The 24,961-nt window shown below is 43.4% G+C and overlaps 2 protein-coding genes across 3 annotated transcripts in view; one reads left to right on the top strand and one right to left on the bottom strand.

The window, feature by feature from the left end:
• TM4SF18 (transmembrane 4 L six family member 18) overlaps positions 1 to 24,961 on the top strand; it is a 182,002-nt gene that overhangs the window by 83,101 nt on the left and 73,940 nt on the right. The gene's annotated exons all lie outside the window — the stretch shown is intronic.
• Positions 1 to 24,961, bottom strand: part of LOC143808315 (uncharacterized) — an 87,237-nt gene that overhangs the window by 39,398 nt on the left and 22,878 nt on the right. The window contains exons 4-10 of the mRNA XM_077290838.1: positions 20,727 to 20,780; positions 16,287 to 16,409; positions 12,052 to 12,090; positions 11,473 to 11,526; positions 8,381 to 8,524; positions 5,095 to 5,133; positions 4,524 to 4,577 (exon numbers count right to left, since the gene is read on the bottom strand). Coding sequence (XP_077146953.1) covers positions 4,524 to 4,577; positions 5,095 to 5,133; positions 8,381 to 8,524; positions 11,473 to 11,526; positions 12,052 to 12,090; positions 16,287 to 16,409; positions 20,727 to 20,780 — 507 coding nt within the window. The remainder of the gene's footprint in view (positions 1 to 4,523; positions 4,578 to 5,094; positions 5,134 to 8,380; positions 8,525 to 11,472; positions 11,527 to 12,051; positions 12,091 to 16,286; positions 16,410 to 20,726; positions 20,781 to 24,961) is intronic.

Raw genomic sequence — 24,961 nt, 5'->3', positions numbered from 1 at the left:
CCCGCTGAGCGAAATTATGACGTCGGTAATCGGGAGCTTTTGGCGATGAAGTGGGCATTCGAGGAGTGGCGTCATTGGCTTGAGGGTGCTAAACATCAGGTGGTGGTCTTGACTGATCACAAAAATTTGATTTATCTTGAGTCGGCCAGACGTCTGAATCCTAGACAGGCGCGCTGGTCGTTGTTTTTCTCCCGGTTTAATTTTGTGGTTTCGTATCTGCCAGGTACTAAGAATGTGAAGGCGGATGCCCTTTCTAGGAGTTTTGAACCTGATTCCCCTGGTGATTCTAAACCTACGGGTATACATAAGGATGGGGTGATATTGTCTGCTGTCTTCCCAGACCTGCGACGTGCTTTAGAGAGTTTCAGGCGGATCGGCCTGATCGTTGTCCGCCTGGTAGATTGTTTGTGCCGGATGAGTGGACCAATAGAGTCATCTCGGAGGTTCATTCTTCTGCGTTGGCAGGTCATCCGGGAATTTTTGGTACCAGAGATTTGGTGGCTAGGTCCTTCTGGTGGCCTTCCCTGTCTCGGGACGTGCGTACTTTTGTGCAGTCTTGCGATGTTTGTGCTCGGGCCAAGCCTTGCTGTTCTCGGGCTAGTGGGTTGTTGTTGCCCTTGCCTGTTCCTAAGAGGCCTTGGACACACATCTCTATGGATTTTATTTCTGATCTCCCTGTTTCTCAGAAGATGTCCGTCATTTGGGTGGTGTGTGACCGCTTTTCTAAGATGGTTCATTTGGTGCCCTTGCCCAAGCTGCCTTCCTCATCTGAGTTGGTGCCCCTGTTTTTTCAGAATGTGGTTTGGCTGCATGGTATTCCGGAGAATATCGTTTCCGACAGGGGATCCCAGTTTGTGTCCAGATTTTGGCGGGCGTTTTGTGCCAGGATGGGCATTGATTTGTCTTTTTCGTCTGCATTTCATCCCCAGACAAATGGCCAGACGGATTGTACTAATCAGACCTTGGAGACTTATTTGAGGTGTTTCGTGTCTGCTGATCAGGATGACTGGGTCTCCTTTTTGCCGTTGGCTGAGTTTGCCCTTAATAATCGGGCCAGTTCTGCCACTTTGGTCTCCCCTTTCTTTTGCAATTCAGGGTTCCATCCTCGTTTTTCATCTGGTCAGGTGGAGTCTTCGGATTGTCCTGGAGTGGATACCATGGTGGATAGGTTGCATCGTATTTGGGGGCAGGTGGTGGACAATTTGGAGTTGTCCCAGGAGAAGACTCAACGTTTTGCTAATCGCCATCGTCGTGTTGGTCCTCGTCTTCGTGTTGGGGACTTGGTGTGGTTGTCCTCCCGTTTTGTCCCTATGAGGGTCTCTTCTCCTAAGTTTAAGCCTCGGTTCATCGGTCCTTATAAGATTTTGGAAATTCTTAACCCTGTGTCTTTTCGTTTGGACCTCCCTGCATCCTTTGCTATCCATAATGTCTTCCATCGGTCATTATTGCGGAGGTATGAGGTACCACTTGTGCCTTCTGTTGAGCCTCCTGCTCCTGTGCTGGTTGAGGGTGAATTGGAGTACGTGGTGGAGAAAATCTTGGACTCCCGTGTTTCCAGACGGAGACTTCAATATCTGGTGAAATGGAAGGGCTACGGTCAAGAGGATAATTCTTGGGTTACAGCTTCTGATGTTCATGCTTCTGATTTGGTCCGTGCCTTTCATAGGGCTCATCCAGATCGCCCTGGTGGTTCTTGTGAGGGTTCGGTGCCCCCTCCTTAAGGGGGGGGGTACTGTTGTGATTCGGTTCGTGGGCTCCCCCGGTGGTCTCTTGTGGTACTGGTGTCCTGTAAGCTTTGCCTTCAGTTCACCTGTTCCTATCAGGATGTGGGAGTATCCTATTTAACCTTGCTCCTCAGTCATTCTTATGCTGGCCATCAATGTATCCAGAGTGATTCTGTTGCATGTTCCTGCTCCCAGTTTTCTGCTCAGCTAAGTTGGACACTTTAGTCCTTAAGTCTATTTTTGTATGTTTTGTCCAGTTTGCACTTATATGAATCTCTGCAGCTGGAAGCTCTTGTTGGGCTGAAATTACCACTCCAGTGGCATGAGTTGTCACATGAGTTAAGGTAATTTCAGGATGGTGTTTTGAAGGGTTTTGCAGCTGACCGCGAAGTCCTCTGTTGTATCTTTCTGCTATTTAGTTAGCGGGCCTCTCTGTGCTAAATCTGCTTTCATACTGCGTGTGTCTTTTCATCTGCTCTCACCGTTATTATATGTGGGGGGCTGCTATCTCCTGTGGGGACATTCTCTGGAGGCAAGCCAGGACTGTGTTTTCTTCTACCAGGGGTAGTTAGTTCTCCGGCTGGCGCGCGGCATCTAGAGACAACGCAGGAATGCCCCCTGGCTACTTCTAGTGTGGTGTGTAGGTTTAGCATCGCGGTCAGCTCTAGTTTCCATCACCCGAGAGCTTGTCCGTTTATTCTATGCTTCTGATGTTTCCTTGCCATTGTAAACCATAACATGGAGGACTGTGGCAGTACATTATACTATATGGAGGACTGAGGAGTGTATTATACTATATGGAGGAGTTTCAGTGTATTTTAATATATGGAGGTCTATGAGGAGTGTATTATACTATATGGGGGATTGAGGAGTGAATTATACTATATGAAGGACTGTGGAGTGTATTATACTATATGGATGAGTGTATTATACTATGTGGAGGACTGAGGAGTGTATTATACTATATGGAGGACTGAGGAGTGTATTATACTATATGGAGGACTGAGCAGTGTATTTTAATATATGGAGGACTGAGGAGTGTATTCTACTATATGGAGGACTGAGGAGTGTATTCTACTATATGGAGGACTGAGGAGTGTATTATACTATATGGAGGACTGAGGAGTGTATTCTATTATAGGGAGGACTGAGGAGTGTATTCTACTATATGGAGGACTGAGGAGTGTATTATACTATATGGAGGACTGAGGACTGTATTATACTATATGGAGGACTGAGGTGCACTATATAATATATGGAGGACTATTGGGTGCATTATACTAAACAAGCAAAATGCTGCCTATTCATCGAGTGATTGGATTGTTTATGTAGGAACTGAAATCCTTGTTCTCATCAGCACATCGCTGGTGTAAACTGTAGTTGTGTGTTATGACATGGTGGTTACGGAGCAGCACTGATATGACCTGGTGGGTAAAATGAATCATGGGACAAGCTCTGAGGAGATGGTAGCTTTACTGACCGCAGTTCCTACTCCTAACACCAACACTAGAAATAGTCGTGGAGTGTTCCTGACTCTCCCTAGACAACTCGTCACAGCCTAAGAACTAACTACCCCTAAAGATGGAAACAGAAAACTATCTTGTCTCAGAGAAATTCCCAAAAGGAAAGATAGCCCCCCACAAATATTGACTGTGAGTGGAGAGGGAAATGACACACACAAAAATGAAAACAGATTTTAGCAAAGGAGGCCAATACTATCTAGATAGACAGAAATAGAAAAGGATACTGTGCGGTCAGTATTAAAAACTAAAAATCCATGCAGAGTTTACAAAAATGAGCTCCACACCGACTCACGGTGTGGAGGGGCAAATCTGCTTCCCCAGAGCTTCCAGCTAGCCTGAATATTTCATAATGACAAGCTGGACAAAAAGAAACATTATTTAAACTGAGCAGAAAAGTCCAAAGCAAAGGAACAACCAAAGAACTAGCAAGAACTTATCTTATGCTGAAATGGACAGGCCATCAGAGAAATCCAAGGAGAGATCTGAATGTTTTTTAGACTTGATGTCAGCTGCGTAATGTCAGCTGCCATCAATCCCTGGTGTAAGTAATGGAGAGGTGTCTATCAGCCCCCCCACTACTAGCCCAGACCTGGCAAGATCCAGTGACTATGAAGAGCAGTGACGGCAGTAACAGTACCGCTCTTCAGCCGCTGAGCTCAGCGCAAGACCCGGAATATCTGAAGAGCGATGACGTTACTGATGTCACCGCTCTTCAGAGTCACCGGGTCTCATGCTGCGCAGCGGAACAAAAAGTGGCTGTAGGCAAAGTTTATGGAGCATCAGAATGAGGTTCCATAGCCTTTGGTCGTCTCAATCCCTTCATTATCTACGAGATCCAGTTATGTAGGTAAAGTAGCGGCTTTTCTTGGTACTGCAACTAAAAGCAATAAACAGGACTGAGCTGTAATGCTGGATACATCTGTGATATGTTATATAGTCGTGCTACACTCCCCTCACTTCTTGTAACCTACAAGTGTACAAAGGTATTATACAGTCACCATGTGACAAGTGGGCCTGTGTAACTTCAAATGCCAGGGCTGAATTTTAGTCCCTGTCCGGCCCTGGAAACAATACTAATGTTTTAACTCGGGAAGAGTTCAGGAATCAATATTTTGTGGAATAACCATGATTTTTAATCACAGCTTACATGCGTCTTGGCATGCTTTCCACCAGTCTTTCACACTGCTTCAAGTTCTGGCACAAAAATTTAAGAAGTTTTTCTTTGTTTGATGGCTTGTGACTATCCATCATCCACTTTTTAATTTTTTACACTTACATTATGGTGTCCAGATCTGGCAGCTTGGAGACCCAGGTTGGAAATCTGTCTTGTCTATAAAATAAAGCTCCAGTTACAATGATTGATTCACAAATTTCTGTAATTGAGTTTGTGATAAAAGTTTTGAGACTGACACAAATTTTGGTTCTCACAAAGTTTTCTTCTTCGGTGTTTTTAAATATTTTAGTCAGAAGACTTAATATTTATAGTGTTGACCCTTATTTTTCAAGACTGCCCTTAACCCTTGCAGCTGGATATCAGTTTCTGGACCAAATGCTGTGGAATGACAACCATTTTTTAACTAAAAAACTTGATGTATTTGTTAATAAAAGTTTAAAAACATGTGAAATGCTGATAATTGTACTTCAGTAATGATAGAAACATCCGACTAAAAGATCTTAAACTCTGAAGCACCAAACTGCGTGAAACCAAAATTTGTGTCAGTCTCAAAACTTTTGGCCACAACTTTATATCAATCATAAGAAGTATCACCAGGATTATTCCTGCTGCTCTTTATATACAAGACTCGTATTGTAAGAACAGAAGAATATGGGAGATTCTAGATAAATACCTGAATGCTGGGACGGCGTTGATGACATTACGCCTGAATCTGTTGAAGAAACAGAGGAGACATTTATGTGACATTATATTATTTATACTACTGGATTATTATTAATTGCAATATAATATTATATAGTTTTCTTGTCTGTCTTATACACATATAGAAATCTATACACAATATATTAATTACCGTATATACTCGAGTATAAGCCGACCCGAGTATAAGCCGACCCCCCTAATTTTGCCACAAAAAACTGGGAAAACTTATTGACTCGAGTATAAGCCTAGGGTGGAAAATGCAGCAGCTACCGGTGAATTTCAAAAATAAAAATAGATGCTCCATACCGTTCATTATTGCCCCATAGCTGTGCCATATAGTGCTCTGCACCGTTCATAATTGCCCCATAGCTGTGCTATATAGTGCTCTGCACCGTTCATTATTGCCCCATAGATGTGCCATAGAAAGCTGTGCTGCTGCAATAAAAATAATAAAAGACATACTCACCTCTCTTGCTTGCAGCTCCTCAGCGTCCCGTCTCGGCGTCTCTCTGCACTGACTGATCAGGCAGAGGGCGGCGCGCACACTATATGCGTCATCGCGCCCTCTGACCTGCACAGTCAGTGCGGAGAGAGAGACGCCGGGAAGACAGAGCGGCGCCCGGCGTGTGGAACGCGGACAGGTGAATATGACATACTTACCTGCTCCCGGCGTCCCGCTCCTTCCCCCGGACAGCTGGTCTCCGGGTGCCGCAGCCTCTTACTCTATCTGCGGTCACCGTTACCGCTGATTAGAGAAATGAATAGGCGGCTCCTCCCCTATGGGAGTGGAGTCCATATTCATTTCTCTAATGAGCGGTCCCACGTGACCGCTGAACAGGGGAAGAGCTGCGGCACCTGGAGACCGTGGGACGGGCAGGGGGAGCGCCAGGAGCCCCGGAAGCAGGTAAGTATGCCTCAGTGCCCTCTTCCCCTCACCCGCCGACCGTGACTCGAGTATAAGCCGAGAGGGGCACTTTCAGCCCAACAATTTGGGCTGAAAATCTCGGCTTATACTCGAGTATATACGGTATATATAATATTATAAAGTGGAACTATAATGCCAGGCACATGTAATATATAGAGTGCATCTATAATGTCAGGCACATGTAATATATAGAGTGGATCTATAATACCAGACACATATAATACTCTCTATATATTTTGACAAAGTCACTGGCAAAGTACTGGAGGGGAGGAAAACGCTCCAGCACACTAAGTGCTGAGAGGGGTGAATTGGCCATGTTTACAGATATTCACTCAACCTAGCTCTAGAGTGGGTGGGGTTCAGAGGATAAATACTCAGCCTTCTGGCACATTCAGTGTTGGGTGGTCCTGGAGATACAAGCTCCACTGCTGTGTTTTCATGCTCTGGAAAGCTGAACTTTTGCTGTCTGTTCCTGAGCAGGCGCGGATCCCCGCAGCAACATGGACTGTGCCATACGTTATGTTTTGGTTTTCTCGTTAGGACAGAAACGTCGTCTTTGTTTTGCTAACACTGCACTGGTTTATGCAGTATCTTTAATAAACCAGTGGAAGATTTAAAGAGACAGCGTTCCTGTGTCTACCTCTGTGTGCAGCAAAGTGAGCTGATGTACCACAATATATAGAGTATATATATAATGCCAGGCACATACTGTATAATTCTATTCAGTGGAACTATAACACCTGGCACATGTAGTATAAAGGGTGGATCTATTATGCCAGGCACAAAAAAAACTATACAGTGGATTTATATATTAAAATATGCCCAATATAATGCTGCACAAAGGTTAATTCTGGCCCCATAAGATGCTCCATAGAGAAATATGCCCCATATGCTGTTGCTGTCGCTCAGGCCCCCTGCACTTGCGATATACACCTGTCCCCGATCCACCGCCGGGTAATGCTCCGTTTTCCGGCTCTCTGCAGTGACTGTTCAGACAGAGGACAGCGCGCACGCTTAATACGTCCTCGCACCCTCTGATCTGAACGTCACAGTCAGATTATTCGGAAAACAGAGCGGCACCCGGCGGTGGAACGGGGACAGATGAATATCACAATGCTCACCCTCCCCTGTTATACTCACCTGCTCTCGGCCGCTCCCTGCATCTCACTGACAGATGGTCTTTGCGCCGGCAGCTTGTCCCAGTGTTCAGCGGTCACTGGTGCCGCTCATTAAAGTAAAGAATATGCGCTCCACCCCCATGGGAGTGGAGTCACATCCATATTCATTACTTTAATGAGCGGTACCACGTGACAGCTAAACACAGGAAGAGCTGCCGGTGCCTGGAGACCACCGGAGATGCAGGGACCGCGCCAGGAGCAGGTGAGTGTGATGTGACAGCTGCCGCTCTCCCTCCCACCCTCTAGGACAATGACTCAAGTATAAGCCGAGAGGGGCACTTTCAGCCTAAAGAAATGGACTGAAAATATCGGCTTATACTCGAGTATATACGGTATATACTTCCCAAGGGAGTAAAGAGAGAGGACGTAAGACACATCACTCATGTAAATACATGGATTTAAAGGGAATTTATCACCAGTCTTGTCCCCACTCATCAATTTGCTGATATAATCCTGTATCTCTAAATGTGCTGCCCAGTGTCAGATAGCTTGGTCTCGGTCGCAGGTCATGGGTCTTGCAACGGGAAAATGACCCAAAACACACAGCTAAAAACATCCAAGAATGGCTAAGAGGAAAACATTGGATTTGAGCATCTTTGGAAAGAGCTGATACATGCCGTCTGAAAAATGCACCCTTCAACACAAGACAACTGGAGCAGTTTGCTCTTCAGGAGTGGGTCAAAATACCTGTCGAGAGGTGCCGAAGTCTCATTGACAGGAATCGTTTGATTGCAGTGATTGCCTCAAAAGGTTGTGTAACAAAATATTAAGTGAAGGGTACCATCATTTCTGTCCAGGCCTATTTCATGATTTTTTAATTTTTTTTTTAAATTCTGTGGAAGCATGGTTGAAAAGCAATGTCTGACTTTCATTTGTTCATTGTCATAGATTTTTTATTTTTATTCCTTTTGTCAGATTCAAGTTATTTCTGTGACTATTGTGGGTTTTTCTGTCACTAAACGAGGGGTACCAACAATTTTGACCAAGTGTGTATGTCTCAGAGGAGTACAGAGAGGACGGTGGCTCCATGGTAGAACTGGCGGAAGATATTATATCTACAGCCGGGTACATGTGCCGCCATACTTTATATCCTCTCTATAATGTATCATCGATAGTGTCTGTGTATAATCATCTCATTATATCTCTCCACTTACACACTCATCTCGTCAGTGTCTGGTGGGTTGTCCTCCTGATCTTCCTCCTCTCTGTCCTCCTGTTCTTCCTCTTTGTCCTCCTGTTCTTCCTCCTCTGTGTCCTCCTGTTTTTCCTCCTCTGTGTCCTCCTCTTCTTCCTCCTCACTATTAAAGATATAAAGATATATCACATACAGAAATCCAAAGATATTTCTTGTGGCGATGGATTCATCCACAGACAGATGATTATTGTGGTAACTAGTGGGGATTTTTGATGTGACATAATATATTGCGTAGCTCATTCTATACACTTACATTATAGTGTCCAGTCTAGGTGGTGAAGATACTTTCGGATACTTTCCCTTGTTATGAAATCTCCAGTAAGGGTCATATTTCCTATGTGGATCCTGGGGTGGTGTGGGGCGAGGCCTCGTCATTTAACACAAGTATACACAGCACTTGTACGGTCAGTACGATGGGACACGTGTATAAGACACGACTATGTATCATCTACTATTTCTCCAGAAGGCGGGAAGAGGTTGTCTCGTTGTCTTTAGCATTTTTCAGGCAAACTAAAAACCCCTTTTTACAATACCAGCAAAATCTGTGCTGTATTACATTCTATGCGGGCTGTGCTGTATTACATTCTATGGGGGCCTTCTGCATTACATTCTGTGGGGGCTGGCTGCATTACATTCTATGGGGGCTGGCTGCATTACATTCTATGGGGTCTGGCTTTATGACATTCTATGAGGGCTGTGCTGTATTACATTCCATGGGGGCTGTGCTACATTACATTCTATGGGGGCTGTGCTGCATTACATTCTATAGGTGCTGGCTGCATTTCATTCTATGGGGGCTGGCTGCATTACATTCTATTGGGCTGGCTGCATTACATTCTCTGGTGGCTGGCTGCATTACATTTTATGGGGAAGGGCTGTATTACATTCTATGGGGGCTGTGCTGTCTTACATTCTATGGGGTTGTGCTGTCTTACATTCTATGGAGGGCTGTCTTACATTCTATGGGGGGCTGTATTACATTCTATGGGGAGGGCTGTATTACATTCTTTGAGGACTGTATTACATTCTCTGGGGGCTACATTATATTCTGTGGGGGGCTGCATTATATTCCATGAGGGGTGATTGCATCATACACTATGAGGAGGCTACATTATATTCTATGGGGAGTTGCATTATACTATATGAGGAGGGCTGCATTGTATTCTATGGAGAGGTTACATTATATTCTATGGGGGCTGCATTATGCTCTATGAGGGGGCTACCATATATTATATATGCAGGGGCTGCATTATACTATATGATGGGGCTGCATTATATTCTCTAGGGGGTTCCATTATACTCAGGAGGCTACAATATATTCTGTGGGGTGGCTGCATTATACTCTGGGGTGGCATCATTGTACTATATGTTGGTTGCGTTATACTGTATCGAGGACTATGGGGAATACATTATACTATATGAAGAACTGTGGGGTGCATTATACTATGGGAAGTGACTTGTTCTACACGGATGACAATGCCGGGGCTTTATACTATATGGAGCACTATAAGGAATGTATTATACTATTTGGAGGACTGAGGAGTGTATTATACTATATGGAGGACTGTGGCAGTACATTATAGTATATGGAGGACTGAGGAGTGTATTATACTATATGGAGGACTGAGGAGTGTATTATACTATATGAAGGACTGAGGAGTGTATTATACTATATGGATTAGTGTATTATACTAGATGGAGGACTAAGGAGTGTATTATACTATATGGAGGACTGAGCAGTGTATTTTAATATATGGAGGACTGAGGAGTGTATTCTATATGGAGGACTGAGGAGTGTATTCTAATATATGGAGGACTGAGGAGTGTATTCTACTATATGGAGGACTGAGAAGTGTATTATACTATATGGAGGACTGTATTATACTATATGGAGGACTGAGGACTGTATTATACTATATGGAGGACTGAGGTGCACATTATAATAAATGCTGCCTATTCATTGAGTGATTGGATTGTTTATGTGGGAACTGAAATCCTTGTTCTCAGCAGCACATCGCTGGTGTAAACTGTAGTTGTGCTGCTGATAACATGATGCTGTATGGGGACAGATTGATCTAATTGTGTTTGTTCTGTTCCCTTCATTCTTTCTCAGTTGGTGTAAAGAGGCCGGGAAACAAGCGAACGACTTCAGTATTGTCCATCACACTCGTTTAGTGGCCTGAGATCAGCGCTTGTAAATACAACAGAAATGCTTCGCAGGGAGCCCAGGCAAGGATGATAACAGTTGTAGTTAGCACCCGGCGCCTGGGAATAGCGCTAACTCTACTGTTTTTCCCAGCCGCCAAAGCATTTAATTATGGTATGTGTAATGATTTTTAGGGTTTATGTCAGCTGCCATCAATCCCTGGTGTAAGTAATGGAGAGGTGTCTATCAGCCCCCCACTACTAGCCCAGACCTGGCGAGACCCAGCGACTATGAAGAGTGGTGACGGTAGGAACAGTACCGCTCTTCACAGTCACGTTACTGATGTCACCGCTCTTCAGAGTCACCGGGTCTCGTGCTGCGCAGCGGAACAAAAAGTGGCTGTAGGCAAAGTTTATGGAGCATCAGATTGAGGTTCCATAGCCTTTGGTCGTCTCATCCCTTCATTATCTACGAGATCCAGTTATGTAGGTTAAGTAGCGGCTTTTCTTGGTACTGCAACTAAAAGCAATAAATGGGACTGAGCTGTAATGCTGGATACAGCTGTGATTATATGTTACATATTCGTGTTACGCTCCCCTCACTTCTGAGTGTACAAAGGTATTATACAGTCACCATGTGACAAGTGGGCCTGTGTAACTTCAAATGCCAGGGCTGAATTTTAGTCCCTGTCCGGCCCTGGAAACAATACTAATGTTTTAACTCGGGAAGAGTTCAGGAATCAATATTTTGTGGAATAACCATGATTTTTAATCACAGCTTACATGCGTCTTGGCATGCTTTCCACCAGTCTTTCACACTGCTTCTGGCACAAAAATTTAAGAAGTTCTTCTTTGTTTGATGGCTTGTGACTATCCATCATCCACTTTTTAATTTTTTACACTTACATTATGGTGTCCAGATCTGGCAGCTTGGAGACCCAGGTTGGAAATCTGTCTTGTCTATAAAATAAAGCTCCAGTTACAATGATTGATTCACAAATTTCTGTAATTGAGTTTGTGATAAAAGTTTTGAGACTGACACAAATTTTGGTTCTCACAAAGTTTTCTTCTTCGGTGTTTTTAAATATTTTAGGCAGAAGACTTAATATTTATAGTGTTGACCCTTATTTTTCAAGTCTGCCCTTAACCCTTGTGGCTGGATATCAGTTTCTGGGCCAAATGCTGTGGAATGACAACTATTTTTTAACTAAAAAACTTGATGTATTTGTTAAGAAAAGATTAAAAACATGTGAAATGCTGATAATTGTACTTCAGTAATGATAGAAACATCCGACTAAAAGATCTTAAACTCTGAAGCAGCAAACTGTGTGAAACCAAAATTTGTGTCAGTCTCAAAACTTTTGGCCACAACTTTATATCATCTATAAGTAGTATCACCAGGATTATTCCTGCTGCTCTTTATATACAAGACTCAAAGACTCCTATCGGAAGAACAGAGGAATATGGGAGATTCTAGATAAATACCTGAATGCTGGCACGGCATTCATGACATTACGCCTGAATCTGTTGAAGAAACAGAGGAGACATTTATGTGACATTATATTATTTATACTACTGGTATAATATTAATAGCGATATAATATTATATAGTTTTCTTGTCTGTCTTATTCACCTATAGAAATCTATACACGATGTATTAATTATATATAATATTATAAAGTGGAACTATAATGCCAGGCACATCTACTATATAATTGTCTAAGGGTCACTTCCTTCTTTATTTCTGTCTGTCTGTGTGTCTGTGACGGAAATCCAAGGTCGCTGATTGGTCGCGGCAAAACGGCCACAACCAATCAGCGACGGGCACAGTCCGGCGGCGAAATGGCCGCTCCCTACTCCCCTGCAGTCAGTGCCCCGTCCATACCCCCCTCCAATCAGCGCTCACACAGGGTTAATGGCTGCATTACACCACGGTGTAATGCACTCCGTTAACGCTGCTATTAACCCTGTGTGACCAACTTTTTACTATTGATGCTGCCTATGCAGCATCAATAGTAAAAAGATCTAATGTTAAAAATAATAAAAAAAATAAAAATTTGTTATATACTCACCTTCTGTCGGCCCCCGGATACAGCACAGGCCTTTCCCGCTCCTCGCGACGCTCGGGTCCATGCATTGCGGTCTCACGAGATGATGACGTAGCAGGCAATATACTACGTGGCTGGGCTGCATACTACGTGGCTGGGCAATATACTACGTGTCTGTGCTATATACTACGTGTCTGTGCAATATACTATGTGTCTGTGCTATATACTACGTGGCTGGGCAATATACTACGTGGCTGAGCAATATACTACGTGGCTGGGCAATATACTACGTGGCTGGGCAATATACTACGTGTCTGTGCTATATACTACGTGTCTGTGCAATATACTACGTGTCTGTGCAATATACTACGTGTCTGTGCTATATACTACGTGGCTGGGCAATATACTATGTGGCTGTGCTATATACTACGTGTCTGGGCAATATAGTACGTGGCTGTGCTATATACTACGTGGTTGGGCAATATACTACGTATCTGTGCTATATACTACGTGTCTGTGCTCTTTACTACGTGGGCTGTGTTATACGCTACTTGGCTGTGCTATTTTTCTCTGCTTTATCTGTGCATCATGAATCATGGTATGTGTTCAAGAGGGGGGCCCACTGGGACTCTTTAGCCCGGGGCCTTCAAAAACCTGGAGCCGGCCCTGGCTTCACTGATTGGTCACGCCCGGCCGCAAACAATCAGCGACAGTCGCAGTCCGCCTGCGAATTGGCGCGTATTTTGAACCACGCTTCGCTAATTGGTCGCGGCCGGCCGGCCAAATCCTCTGTATGAATTGCATTATTCTGAAAACTTCATAAATAAACTACATACATATTCTAGAATACCCGATGCGTTAGAATCGGGCCACCATCTAGTGTAATATATAGAGTGGATCTATAATGCCAGGCACATATAATACTCTCTATATATTTTGACAAAGTCACTGGCAAAGTACTGGAGGGGAGATTTGTATCGTTGCGGTTAATAACTTCAAGGATATGAACCTAGGAAAACGATCCAGCACACTAAGTGCTGAGAGGGGTTAATTGGTCATGTTTAGAGCTAGGTTGAGTGAATATCTGTAGAGTGGGTGGGATTCAGAGGATAAATACTCAGCCTTCTGGCTCATTCAGTGTTGGGTGGTCCTGGAGATGCAAGCTCCACTGCTGTTTTCATGGACATGGACTGTTCCATACGTTATATTTTGGTTTTCTTGTTAGGACAGAAACGCCGTCTTTGTTTTGCTAACACTGCACTGGTTTATGCAGTATCTTTAATAAACCAGTGGAAGATCTATAATGCGAGGCACATAAAATACTATACAGTGGATTTATAACATCGGGCACATGTAATATATAGAGTGAGTGGCTCAAAAATGCCAAATTTGTCTCTGGGGTCACTCCCTTCTTCCCCTACATGAGGTTGACCAATCATAAGTAGGCAGGGCCGCAATCAGGGCATTATTGCCCTGACTGGCGTATGGGGCCCGATGAACAGAGGGGGCTCGCATCGGGCCACCCCTCTTCTGCTCATCAGGCCCCAGCGGCAGGCTCCTGCCAGTGCAGTAACTGAACCTGCATCCAAGACCAGCGTGGGCCTGCACGACAATAGTTAAAGGCTGCAAGCCAATCGGAGGCTGGCAGCTGACATCAGCGCAGTGGGAAATTGCTTGGAAATGCAGCAGCTACTGGTAAATTTCAAAAATAAAAATAGATACCAATAAAAGTAAAATTAATTGAGACATCAGTAGGTTGTGTTTTTGAATATCCGTATTGAATCAGGAGCCCCATATAATGCTCCGTACAGTTCATGATGGACCCCATAAGATGCTCCATACAAAATACGCCCCATATAATGCTCCAGTTTATGATGGGGACCCTTAAGATGCTCCATATTAAAATATGTCCCATATAACGCTGCACAAAGGTTAATAATGGCCCCATAAGATGCTCCATAGAAACATTTGCCCCATATAATGCTGTACAAAGGTTGATTATGGCCCCATAACATGCTCCATAGAAACATTTGCCCCATACAATGCTGCATAAAGATTGACTATGGCCCCATAAGATGCTCCATAGAAACATTTGCCCCATAGAATTGCTGCATAAAGGTTGATTATGACCCCATAAGATGTTCCATAGAAACACGTGCCCCATATAATGCAGCATAAAGGTTGATTATGGCCCCATAAGATGCTCCATAGAGTAATATGGCATACTCACCTCTCGTCACTTAGGCCCCCGGCACTTGCGATATTCACCTGTCCCCGATCCACCGCCGGGCGCCGCTCCATCTTCCTGCTCTCTGCAGTGATTGTTCAGGCAGAGAGCGGCGCCCACACTAAACACATCATCGTGCTCTCTGACCTGAACGTCACAGTCAGAGGAAGTGTAAGACAGCGGCACCCGGCGATGGAACGGGGACAGGTGAATATCACAATGCTCACCCTCCCCTGTTATACTCACCTGCTCTCGGCCGCTCCCTGCTTCTCACTGACAGATGGTCTTGCCGCCGGCAGCTTGTTCCGGTGTTCAGCGGTCACTGGTACCGCTCATTAAAGTAATGAAAATGCGCTCCACCCCCATGGGAGTGGAGTCACATCCATATTCATTACTTTAATGAGCGGTACCATGTGACCGCTGAACACAGGAAGAGCTGCCGGTGCCCGGAGACCACCGGAGATGCAGGGACCGCGCCAGGAGCAGGTGAGTATGATGTGACAGCCGCCGCTCCCCCTCCCACCCTCTGGGACAATGACTCAAGTATAAGCCGAGAGGGGCACTTTCAGCCTTAAAAAAATGGGCTGAAAATATCGGCTTATACTCGAGTATATCCGGTATATACTTCCCAGGGGAGTACAGAGAGGACGTAAGACACATCACTCCTGTAAATACATGGATTTAAAGGTAATTTGTCACCAGTCTTGTCCCCACTCATCAATTTGCTGATATAATCCTGTATCTCTAAATGTGCTGCCCAGTGTCAGATAGCTTGGTCTCAGTCGCAGGTCATGGGTCTTGCAATAGGATAATGACCCAAAACACACAGCTAAAAACATCCAAGAATGGCTAAGAGGAAAACATTGAATTTGAGCATCTTTGGAAAGAGCTGAAACATGCCGTCTGGAAAAGGCACCCTTCAACACAAGACAACTGGAGCAGTTTGCTCCTGAGGAGTGGGTCAAAATGCCTGTCGAGAGGTGCAGAAGTCTCATTGACAGTTACAGGAATCGTGTGATTGCAGTGATTGCTCAAAAGGTTGTGCAACAAAATATTAAGTTAAGCGTACCATCATTTCTGTCCAGGCCTATTTCATGAGTTTTATTTTTTTATTTTTTTAATTGTGTGGAAGCATGGTTGAAAAGCAATGTCGGACTTTCATTTGTTCATTGTCATAGATTTTTTATTTTTTATTACTTTTGTCAGATTCAAGTTATTTCTGTGACTATTGTGGGTTTTTCTGTCACTAAACGAGGGGTACCAACAATTTTGACCATGTGTGTATGTCTCAGAGGAGTACAGAGAGGACGGTGGCTCCATGGTAGAACTGGCAGAAGATATTATATCTACAGCCGGGTACATGTGCCGCCATACTTTATATCCTCTCTATAATGTATCATCGATAGTGTCTGTGTATAATCATCTCATTATGATTCTCCACTTACACACTCATCTCGTCAGTGTCTGGTGGGTTGTCCTCCTGTTCTTCCTCCTCTGTGTCCTCCTCATCTTCCTCCTCTCTGTCCTCCTTTTCTTCCTCCTCTTTGTCCTCCTCTTTTTCCTCCTCACTATTAAAGATATAAAGCATCACATACAGAAATCCAGAGATATTTCTTGTGGCGGCGATGGATTCATCCACAGACAGATGATTATTGTGGTCACTAGTGGGGATTTTTGATGTGACATAATATATTCCATCCCTCATTCTATACACTTACTTTATAGTGTCCAGTCTAGGTAGTGAAGATACTTTCGGATACTTTCCCTTATGAAATCTCCAGTAAGGGTCATATTTCCTATGTGGATCCTGGGGTGGTGCGGGGCGAGGCCTCGTCATTTACCACAAGTATACACAGCACTTGTACGGTCAGTACGATGGGACACGTGTATAACACACGACTATGTATAATCTACTATTTCTCCAGAAGGCGGGAAGAGATTGTCTTGTTGTCTTTAGCATTTTTCAGGCAAACTAAAAACTCCTTTTTACATTTCCAGCAAAATCTCTGAGACTTCAGAATACTTGTGCATGATGAGGGGAAGGGGGAAATTTTTGCTCCCACAGACTTTGGTGCCCAGAACAACTGCACCTGGGCTCCTCTCATGCTACACCACTGATATGTGTCATGACTTGTACCACCAAAACCTACTATTTCTGCAGCCGGGTATAAGTGAGGCCGTGGTATATACGGTAAGTATCCATACTCTGTGAACTTTTCCACATTTTTTTACGTTACACCCACAAACTTAAATATATTTTATTGGGATTTTATGTGAACACAAAGTAGCAAGGTGCTGTGTATATCACTCCCTCCATAATTACATTTCTATAACGTGTAATATAGAATGTCCATACAATTATGTCATTAAATCTCTCTACATACATGACCTCTGCAGCATCCTCATCTGGTTCTTCTTCCTCACTGTAAGATGTAACATGGCATATGTAGATTTATACAAATATTTCTCCTGACATTGAGGTTATCCATGATGAGATGGTTATTGTGATCACTAATGGGGATGTCTGATGTAAAACTGTCATTAACCCGATAAATCAGACCTGAAAAGCCGGAATGACCAGCCATCTTTTTTTCTTTTCTCATTTACGTGGCTGTATGAAGCTTTGTTTCATGTCGGACAAATTATATATTTTTTTTACTGCTATTGTAGGGTACATAGAAACTGCTACATAATTTAGCTAATTTTCCAAGTAAACTGTCCTCTATCCTGGACTCCTTCCAGTTTTATATGTCACCCATCCTGGTATAATCTCCTCATCTAGTAATATACAGCTCTGGCAAAATTTAAGAGACCACTGCAAAATGTTCATTTTGTATGATTTTTCTCTTTATAGGTATATTTTTGAGTAAAATGTAAATTGTTCATTTATTCTATAAACTTGTGACAACATGTCTCCGAATTTCCAAGCAATAAATTTTGTATTTTTTTTTTTCTGAAAAAGAAAAAGTCAAAATAAAAAACCCCACTGCTTTCAGACCTCAAATAATGCAAAGAAAACAAGTTCATAATTATTTAGAAACAACAATACTAATGTTTTAACAAGGGAAGAGTTCAGGAATCAATAATTTGTGGAATAACCATGATTTCTAATCACACCTTACATTCATCTTGGCATGCTTTCCACTAGTTCAGACTGCTTCTGACACAAAAATTTAAGGTGGTCTTCTTTTTTTGATGGCTTGTGACTATCCATCATCCTCTTCATTACATTTCAGAGGTTTCCAATGGGGTTCAGGTCTGGAGATTGGGCTGCCCATGACAGGCTTTTGATGTGGTGGTCTCTTAATTTTTGCCAGAGCTGTACGTGACCCATCCTGGGCCCCTTTAGTACTATGTTACCCATCCTGATATAATGTTTCCCTTTTCAGGTATAATGTTCTTCAACCTGTGCTTCTGTCTGGTATAACATCACCTATCCTGGGACCCTTCAAGTAATATATGTACCAATCCTGGTAAAATGTCCCCCATCCTTGGCCCCTTCCAGTAATATGTGTCCCCCATCCTCGTATAATGTCCCCCATCCTGGGACCCTTCCGGTAATATATGTCACCTATCCTGGTGTAATATTCACCATCCCTGGCCCCTTCCAGTAATATGTGTCCCCCATCCTGGTATAATGTCCCCCATCCTGGGACCCTTCCAGTAATATATGTCACCTATCCTGGTGTAATATCCACCATCCTTGGCCCCTTCCAGTAATATGTGTCCCCCATCCTGGTATAATGTCCTGGGACCCTTCCAGTAATAATGTTCACCATCCTGGTATAATCCACCATTCCTGTCCCCTTCCAGTAATATGTGATCCCCAGCACGGTATAGTGTTCTCTTCTACAACAATTATAAAAACAAATAAACGCTTCTACTCACCTTTTCTAGCTCCCTCCTTGTGTGGCATCTTTTTCTATAGCCGGCTCCTGACTTCGGTGTGTGGGCGACAGGCAGCGTCGCAAGTGACTTTTAATGCCACCCCTGATTGGCCAGCAGTGTGTATTGCAGTGCAAGGACATGGCGGCCCTCTGCGTCTTACTGCATTTCAGCTGAATGTGTCTTCAGATGCACCATCCAGCTGAAATAGATGCTGGTGTTGGTGGCCCCTCGTATTTATATCCACTGAACACCCGTCCTCCTCTCAGGATTGGTTTACCATTAGGCTCAGTCTGTTCTTATAGGCCGTGTAGTAGAAGATGTTGCTGTCCCACTACAGGATGTATATTATATATAACCAGGGGTGTACATAGAATAGAAATCACTCCACACTGTATAATGTCCCCCACTAGCCCTCCAAACAGTATAATGGCAAACCCACACATCCCTCCAAATAATATAATGCCCCCTCCACACAGACCTCCAAACTATATAATGGCCCCCACACAGCCCTATACACAGTATAACTGCCCCCCATACAGCCCTACACACAATATAACTGGCCCATACAGCCCTACACACAATATAACTGGCCCATACAGTCCTGCAAATAATATAATAGACCCCAAGTCTATAGTCCTCCAAGTAGCATGATGGCCCACCAAGTAGCCCTCTAATTACTATGATTGTTTCCTAAGTGGCCCTCCAAATAGTTTGATGGCCCCCATAATGTACTCATTAATTTAAAAAAAATGAAAAATACTCACCTCTTCTTGTTCCCCCACTGTTCAGGTCTCTGCAGCATGTGGTCTGATCTTTGGTGCTGGTCGGCACAACAGGTACAACGTAGTGACTTCATTGCGCCCGCTGCGCTGAGACGTCAGACTCACAGGGATAATGATGGAGGAGGGAGTGTCAGCTAACCGCTCCTCTTCCATCATTGCTTTCAAATGTATCGGCATTGAGGAATGAGGGTGCGCAGTGGTGGCACTAGCACCAGGCCTGACAGCGGCTGCGTGGTCTGCTTCTATTACCGGTGCACCACTGAATATAACTATATATTACATTCTTACTGGTCTATAGTCATGTTTTCAGAAGAAAAAAGGAAGTAAATCCCCAGCATGAAACTTGGATAAAAGTTCAATTTATTTAGACAAATCCATTAAAATCCTTGTTTCATAGTGGTACAGCAATTAGTGGAGTACATGATACGACCAACGCGTTTTGACCCGTTAGTCTATGTGCACACGTTCAGGATTTCTTGCAGAAAATTCCTGAGAAAAACCTGAAATTTTCTGCAAGAAATCTGCATGCATTTTTGCCGCGTTTTTGGTGCGTTTTTTCCCGGACATTTCCCAATGCATTTTATAGTGGGAAATCCGCAAAAAAGGCAAAATTAATGAACATGCTGCGTTTTTTACCGCGATGCGTTTTTTTCACGGAAAAAAAAACGCATCATGTGCACAAAAATTGCGGAATTCATTCTAAATGATGGGATGCATATTGTATGCTGTTTTTTTGCAGTTTTATAGCGTTTTTATTGTGAACAAACACGAAAAAAACGCGATCAGCAACGTGTGCACACAGCCTTAAGGTTTTAATCATGGTATGTTATAGGGTCAAAGCAACAAAACAAAGTTGGAAAAAATTGAACACCTAACTGGGTCAACAATTAGAATCAGGAAAAAGGAAAAAAAAAAGTCCCAACATTGGAACACATGCAATTGACATACAATGAGTCACAGGTTTTGTTCAGACTTTTGTTCCTGTCCAAGCTTGCACACAAGGACTTCTGCTTCACACTGGTGAGCTGAATATTTCCCCTTCCTTTTCCCTTGCTTATACATAGTCATGTTTTCAGGTTTGCCTGAGATGCTAAGAATTGTGTTAAGACCTAGAACTATATTCCCCAATGTAGTATAACCAGAGAAATGTTCTGAATGTTCTGTGGAATGATCTGTGGTTGTGGACGGTAGGACCTTTTAATTTTTTACACTTACATTATGGTGTCCAGATCTGGCAGCAAGTAGACCCAGGTTGGAAATTGGCCTGGTCTGTAAAATAAAGCTCCAGTTACAAAGATTGATTCACAGATTTCTATAATTGAGTTTGTGACAAAAGTTTTGAGACTGACACAAATTTTGGTTCTCACAAAGTTTTCTTCTTCAGTGTTTTTACATCTTTTAAAAGAATTCAAAATTCACCGCACACGCTCTTAATGCGTTTCAGATAAAGTGTTCAATTTATTACAAAAACAGAAATTGGGAGCACAAGGCACAAAAAATAGGAAAAGTGCTAAAAAAATAATAAAAATAATAACACCGTGTCTGCGAATTGAGATACTGATTTGGCTTTTATCCTAAGTCATATTGCACGACTCGTTAAAGGGTTGATTGTGACTTGTAGGATCGCTACTTCCAACAGGTGGCACTATAGAGTTAAGTCCTCTTTTTCTCAGAAGAGGCAATTTGCATATATAAAAAAATAATGACGTTTTGACCCATCCAGGGTCTCAATCATAATATCACTGAAAAAAACAAGAAAAAATGTATATCAATACAACACGATAAAACTTTACAAGAAAATGATGCATGATATCCCTTTCAGAAACTTGTACAGAAAAGGGCACATATATGAGTGTCCCTCAGGGCTTCCTATACTCGTGTATGTGCCCTTTCTATCTTCTACACTACGGATAAAGGTCATTTACTTTAACCTTCTTAACCCAATTTCCTTCTCCACTTCCAAAGTACTATGACTTGATGACAATACTTAATGTTTTCTTGTTTTTTGTGCTTTTAATTGATTTCAATTTTGGCATTTATATACTGGGTATCATGTTGCTATTGTTATTTCATAAATTTCATAAATTTAAATATCATTTACCATTTTCTGAAAGGGATATCATGTACCATTTTCTTGAAAAGTTTTATTGTGTTGTATTGATATACCTTTTTTCTTGTTTTTACAGTGATATTATGATTAAGACCCTGGATGGGTCGAAACATCATTATTTTTTTTTCACATATCACTTTTCCTATTTTTTGTGCCTTGTGCTCCCAATTTCTGTTTTTGTAATTAATTGAACACTCTATCTGAAATGCATTGAAAGATTGTGCGGTGAATTTTGAATTCTTTTGATGACCGGGCCTATACGGTCCAATCCTCCAGCACCTCGTAACTAGGCAGAGTCCACACCAACCTTTCTCTTATGTATCTTTTAGTCAGAAGACTCAATAATTATAGTGTTGACCCTTATTTTTCAAGACTGCCATTAACCCTGGCAGCTGGATATCAGTTTCTGGGCCAAATGCTGTGGAATGACAACTATTTTTTTAACTAATAAACTTGATGTATTTGTTAATAAAAGTTTAAAAACATGTGAAATGCTGATAATTGTACTTCAGTAATGATAGAAACATCCGACTAAAAGATCTTAAACTCTGAAGCACCAAACTGTGTGAAACCAAAATTTGTCAGTCTCAAAACTTTTGGCCACGACTTTATATTGTCAAGGTGAAAATATATTTCCTTATATACTTTTTGTACTTTTATATCTTATACTGTAAAACAATAAGTTTTTCCCCTGCTAATGCAAATGTAATTGTATTTAAAGATGGCCGCCAGTGTTCAGTTTCGTTTCAGTTTAGTATCCGAAGAGTTAACTTTCATTTCTTCAGAAATCGAAACTCAGGAATGTGAAGAAAAGGAGGATTCACCAGAAGACGTCAGGACAAATCAGGAAGACTGGATGCTAACTTAAACCCCGCCTAATGCACGCCTTCCCCTAACACTCAATATAGTATTGTGTATTTTAGAATAAAGCCAGTTGTTGTGACCGTTGCAGACATGAGTAGATGCACGGGCGTTCAATTGAGATTGAATCAGCACCTTGTCTGAGTCATTCTTACCCGGTACCAGATGCTCGGCTCATACTTTAATTTGGAATGACTGGTGAATGAGGGTATATTGTCGTTACGACCCCGACAATTTGGAGCCCAACGGGGGGCGTGGCCAGCGATCCGAGACCCTCTGGACCCATGCCTGGATGTATGTGGATGATACCCGTAGTGGCTGACCTCGAGGACTGATCACCCTCCGTACACGGTAAGTGACGATCATATACACTGTATGTGTCACACTTGCTAGTGTCTCAGCCGTTATTGGTTTGTCTGTGGTCTCCTTGGGTCCGGGAGGTGACCGGTCGAGTGGTGAGATCGAACGCGATCCTGTGCCACGCTCTGAACCAGCAACTGAGAGACGTCGCATTCTGCGCGTCCTTGTGTACACCACACCTCCTCCACCGGTCATTGTACTCCGTTCAACCACCCTACCCGTGACTGTTGTCTAGTAGTGAAGTGGAGTGATAAATTGAGCAAGTTGTAGACTGTGGGGCAGCTTAGAGGAAGGGATAGGAGACGCAGCCTCTGTGATATTGTACCAGCTAGGTAATTAAGACGTCCTGAGCAGGGACCACCTGTATTTCTGTGGAGGGCTCTCACTAGGAGACCGCCTCCCGACTGTTTAGAATATCGTGGCAGGATAGTCTGTTAATCACTGGTGTTCAGGTTAGGGACGGAAATATTGAGCGCGAGGCTCTTTTTCTAATACGTTGAGCGAGATTCCGTATTGTGGAACCCAGTGTTGATATCGCTGCCAGCGATCCTGAGCTGCAGCAGGGCGCAGTATTCTGTGAGTCATGCTGCGTATCTTAAAGCAAAAGAAGTCTGTGCCCCACAAGTTAGATGAGGATTCTGTGGAAGTCAAGGCAATAGTTGAGTCACGGGAGGGCAAGAGGCAGTCAAGAAGCTTATCTGCGAGTTGCGCAAAGCTTAAAGAACAAAGGATGAAAATAGGTTGATGGAGAGGGAGGATCAGACAATGTAGAGCCCGTGTTTGGTTATAAAATGCCTTTGAACTGTGATCTTACAGATTGAAAAATGGCCGCCGTGCCACTGATGATGAAAATGCAGTCCCAGCCAGCGCCCTGTAATGGCGACGGGATGAGCTCTCCAGAAGCGTGGGTGTGTCCTGTTTGTGTTGTGCAGAATCCAACCTGGGTGGAAACCTGCCGTGTGTGTGCGTACGGGCCGTCCTTGGGGCTCCGCTCAGACCACGGAGGATCATAGGAAAGTTTTGTAGAAATTAAGTCTGAAAACTGCTGCAATTTGTTACTTTGTAGGAGATGGGAGGGGGGGAGCGGACCGCTGCGAGATTTCTTTGTCAGTTCTCCTCTTTTCTCCTGATCTGCGCTACGTGCTGGAGAAAGGGGGGGTATAGAGTTGGGCTTTTGCTCTCCCTTCAGCGCTGAAGAATGCAGTGAAAGTTCTTATCTCCGTGTTACTAGATGGGAGGGGGTGAGTGAATCCCTGTGCGACCTGCTTGCAATTTCTCCCTTCGGTGCTGTGGGCTAAAGGGAAGGGGGGCCATGTATTGCATTCCAAAGTTTTCTCTGTCCTTGGTTTAGTACACGCTGAGAGATTTATGTTTAAAGCAATAAGTACTGTATGAAATTGGAAGTGAAATGGACCTGTGCTTAGTCATAGAGGAAAACTTGTAAGTAATTGAAAGATTGGTAATTACCTGTATCAAGTTGAGTGATTGATATATAGCAAATTGAAGATCAACAGGGGGGCTCCCTGTTAGATAATATGGTCCCTCCCCAGGAAATTAAGCCTCTACTCCCGACTGTAAACCCTGTGCCCCTTACAGTCAAGGCAGCAATATATACTGGATTGCCGAGAAGTTCTATGGGCGTCTTATGGTAGTGTTTGAAGATCTGGGATTTTCACTGTAACAAAAAGCCCATTCATACCTTTTTGTAGTAGACCCGATATTGAGATTTCCACTCCGGATGATGCATTGAAAATAGTAAAAGGTTTTCAAAAGAATTTAGCCCAGCAGGAAAGACAAGGGTTAAATCACTAGCCGTAGTAATTCTTGCTCGCTCACTGGCCCCCATCGCTGCAGCTGCGAGATCAGTGTTTCTTATCTCCATGTAACAGACTCCAGTTTCTGCCCCCTCCTATCGTACATGCAAGTCCAGCTTCACACTCCAATACGCCTTTAACCCTGTATAGGAATCTAACTCCCTCCCAGCTGCGTCATGTCAATTTTCAGACCAAGAGCTTGTTTTAATCGGTGTAAATGGCAGACCCCCCCAGCCCGGAAAGGCCCCTACATCTCCTCTTCCCGTGAAACCTTCACACTTACAAGGCCAGACTCTCCAAGAACC

Source organism: Ranitomeya variabilis, chromosome 2, assembly GCF_051348905.1.
Source record: "Ranitomeya variabilis isolate aRanVar5 chromosome 2, aRanVar5.hap1, whole genome shotgun sequence".
Lineage (NCBI taxonomy): Eukaryota > Metazoa > Chordata > Amphibia > Anura > Dendrobatidae > Ranitomeya > Ranitomeya variabilis.
Note: the sequence above shows the minus strand (reverse complement) of the source record. Positions and strands in the feature narration are given on the sequence as shown.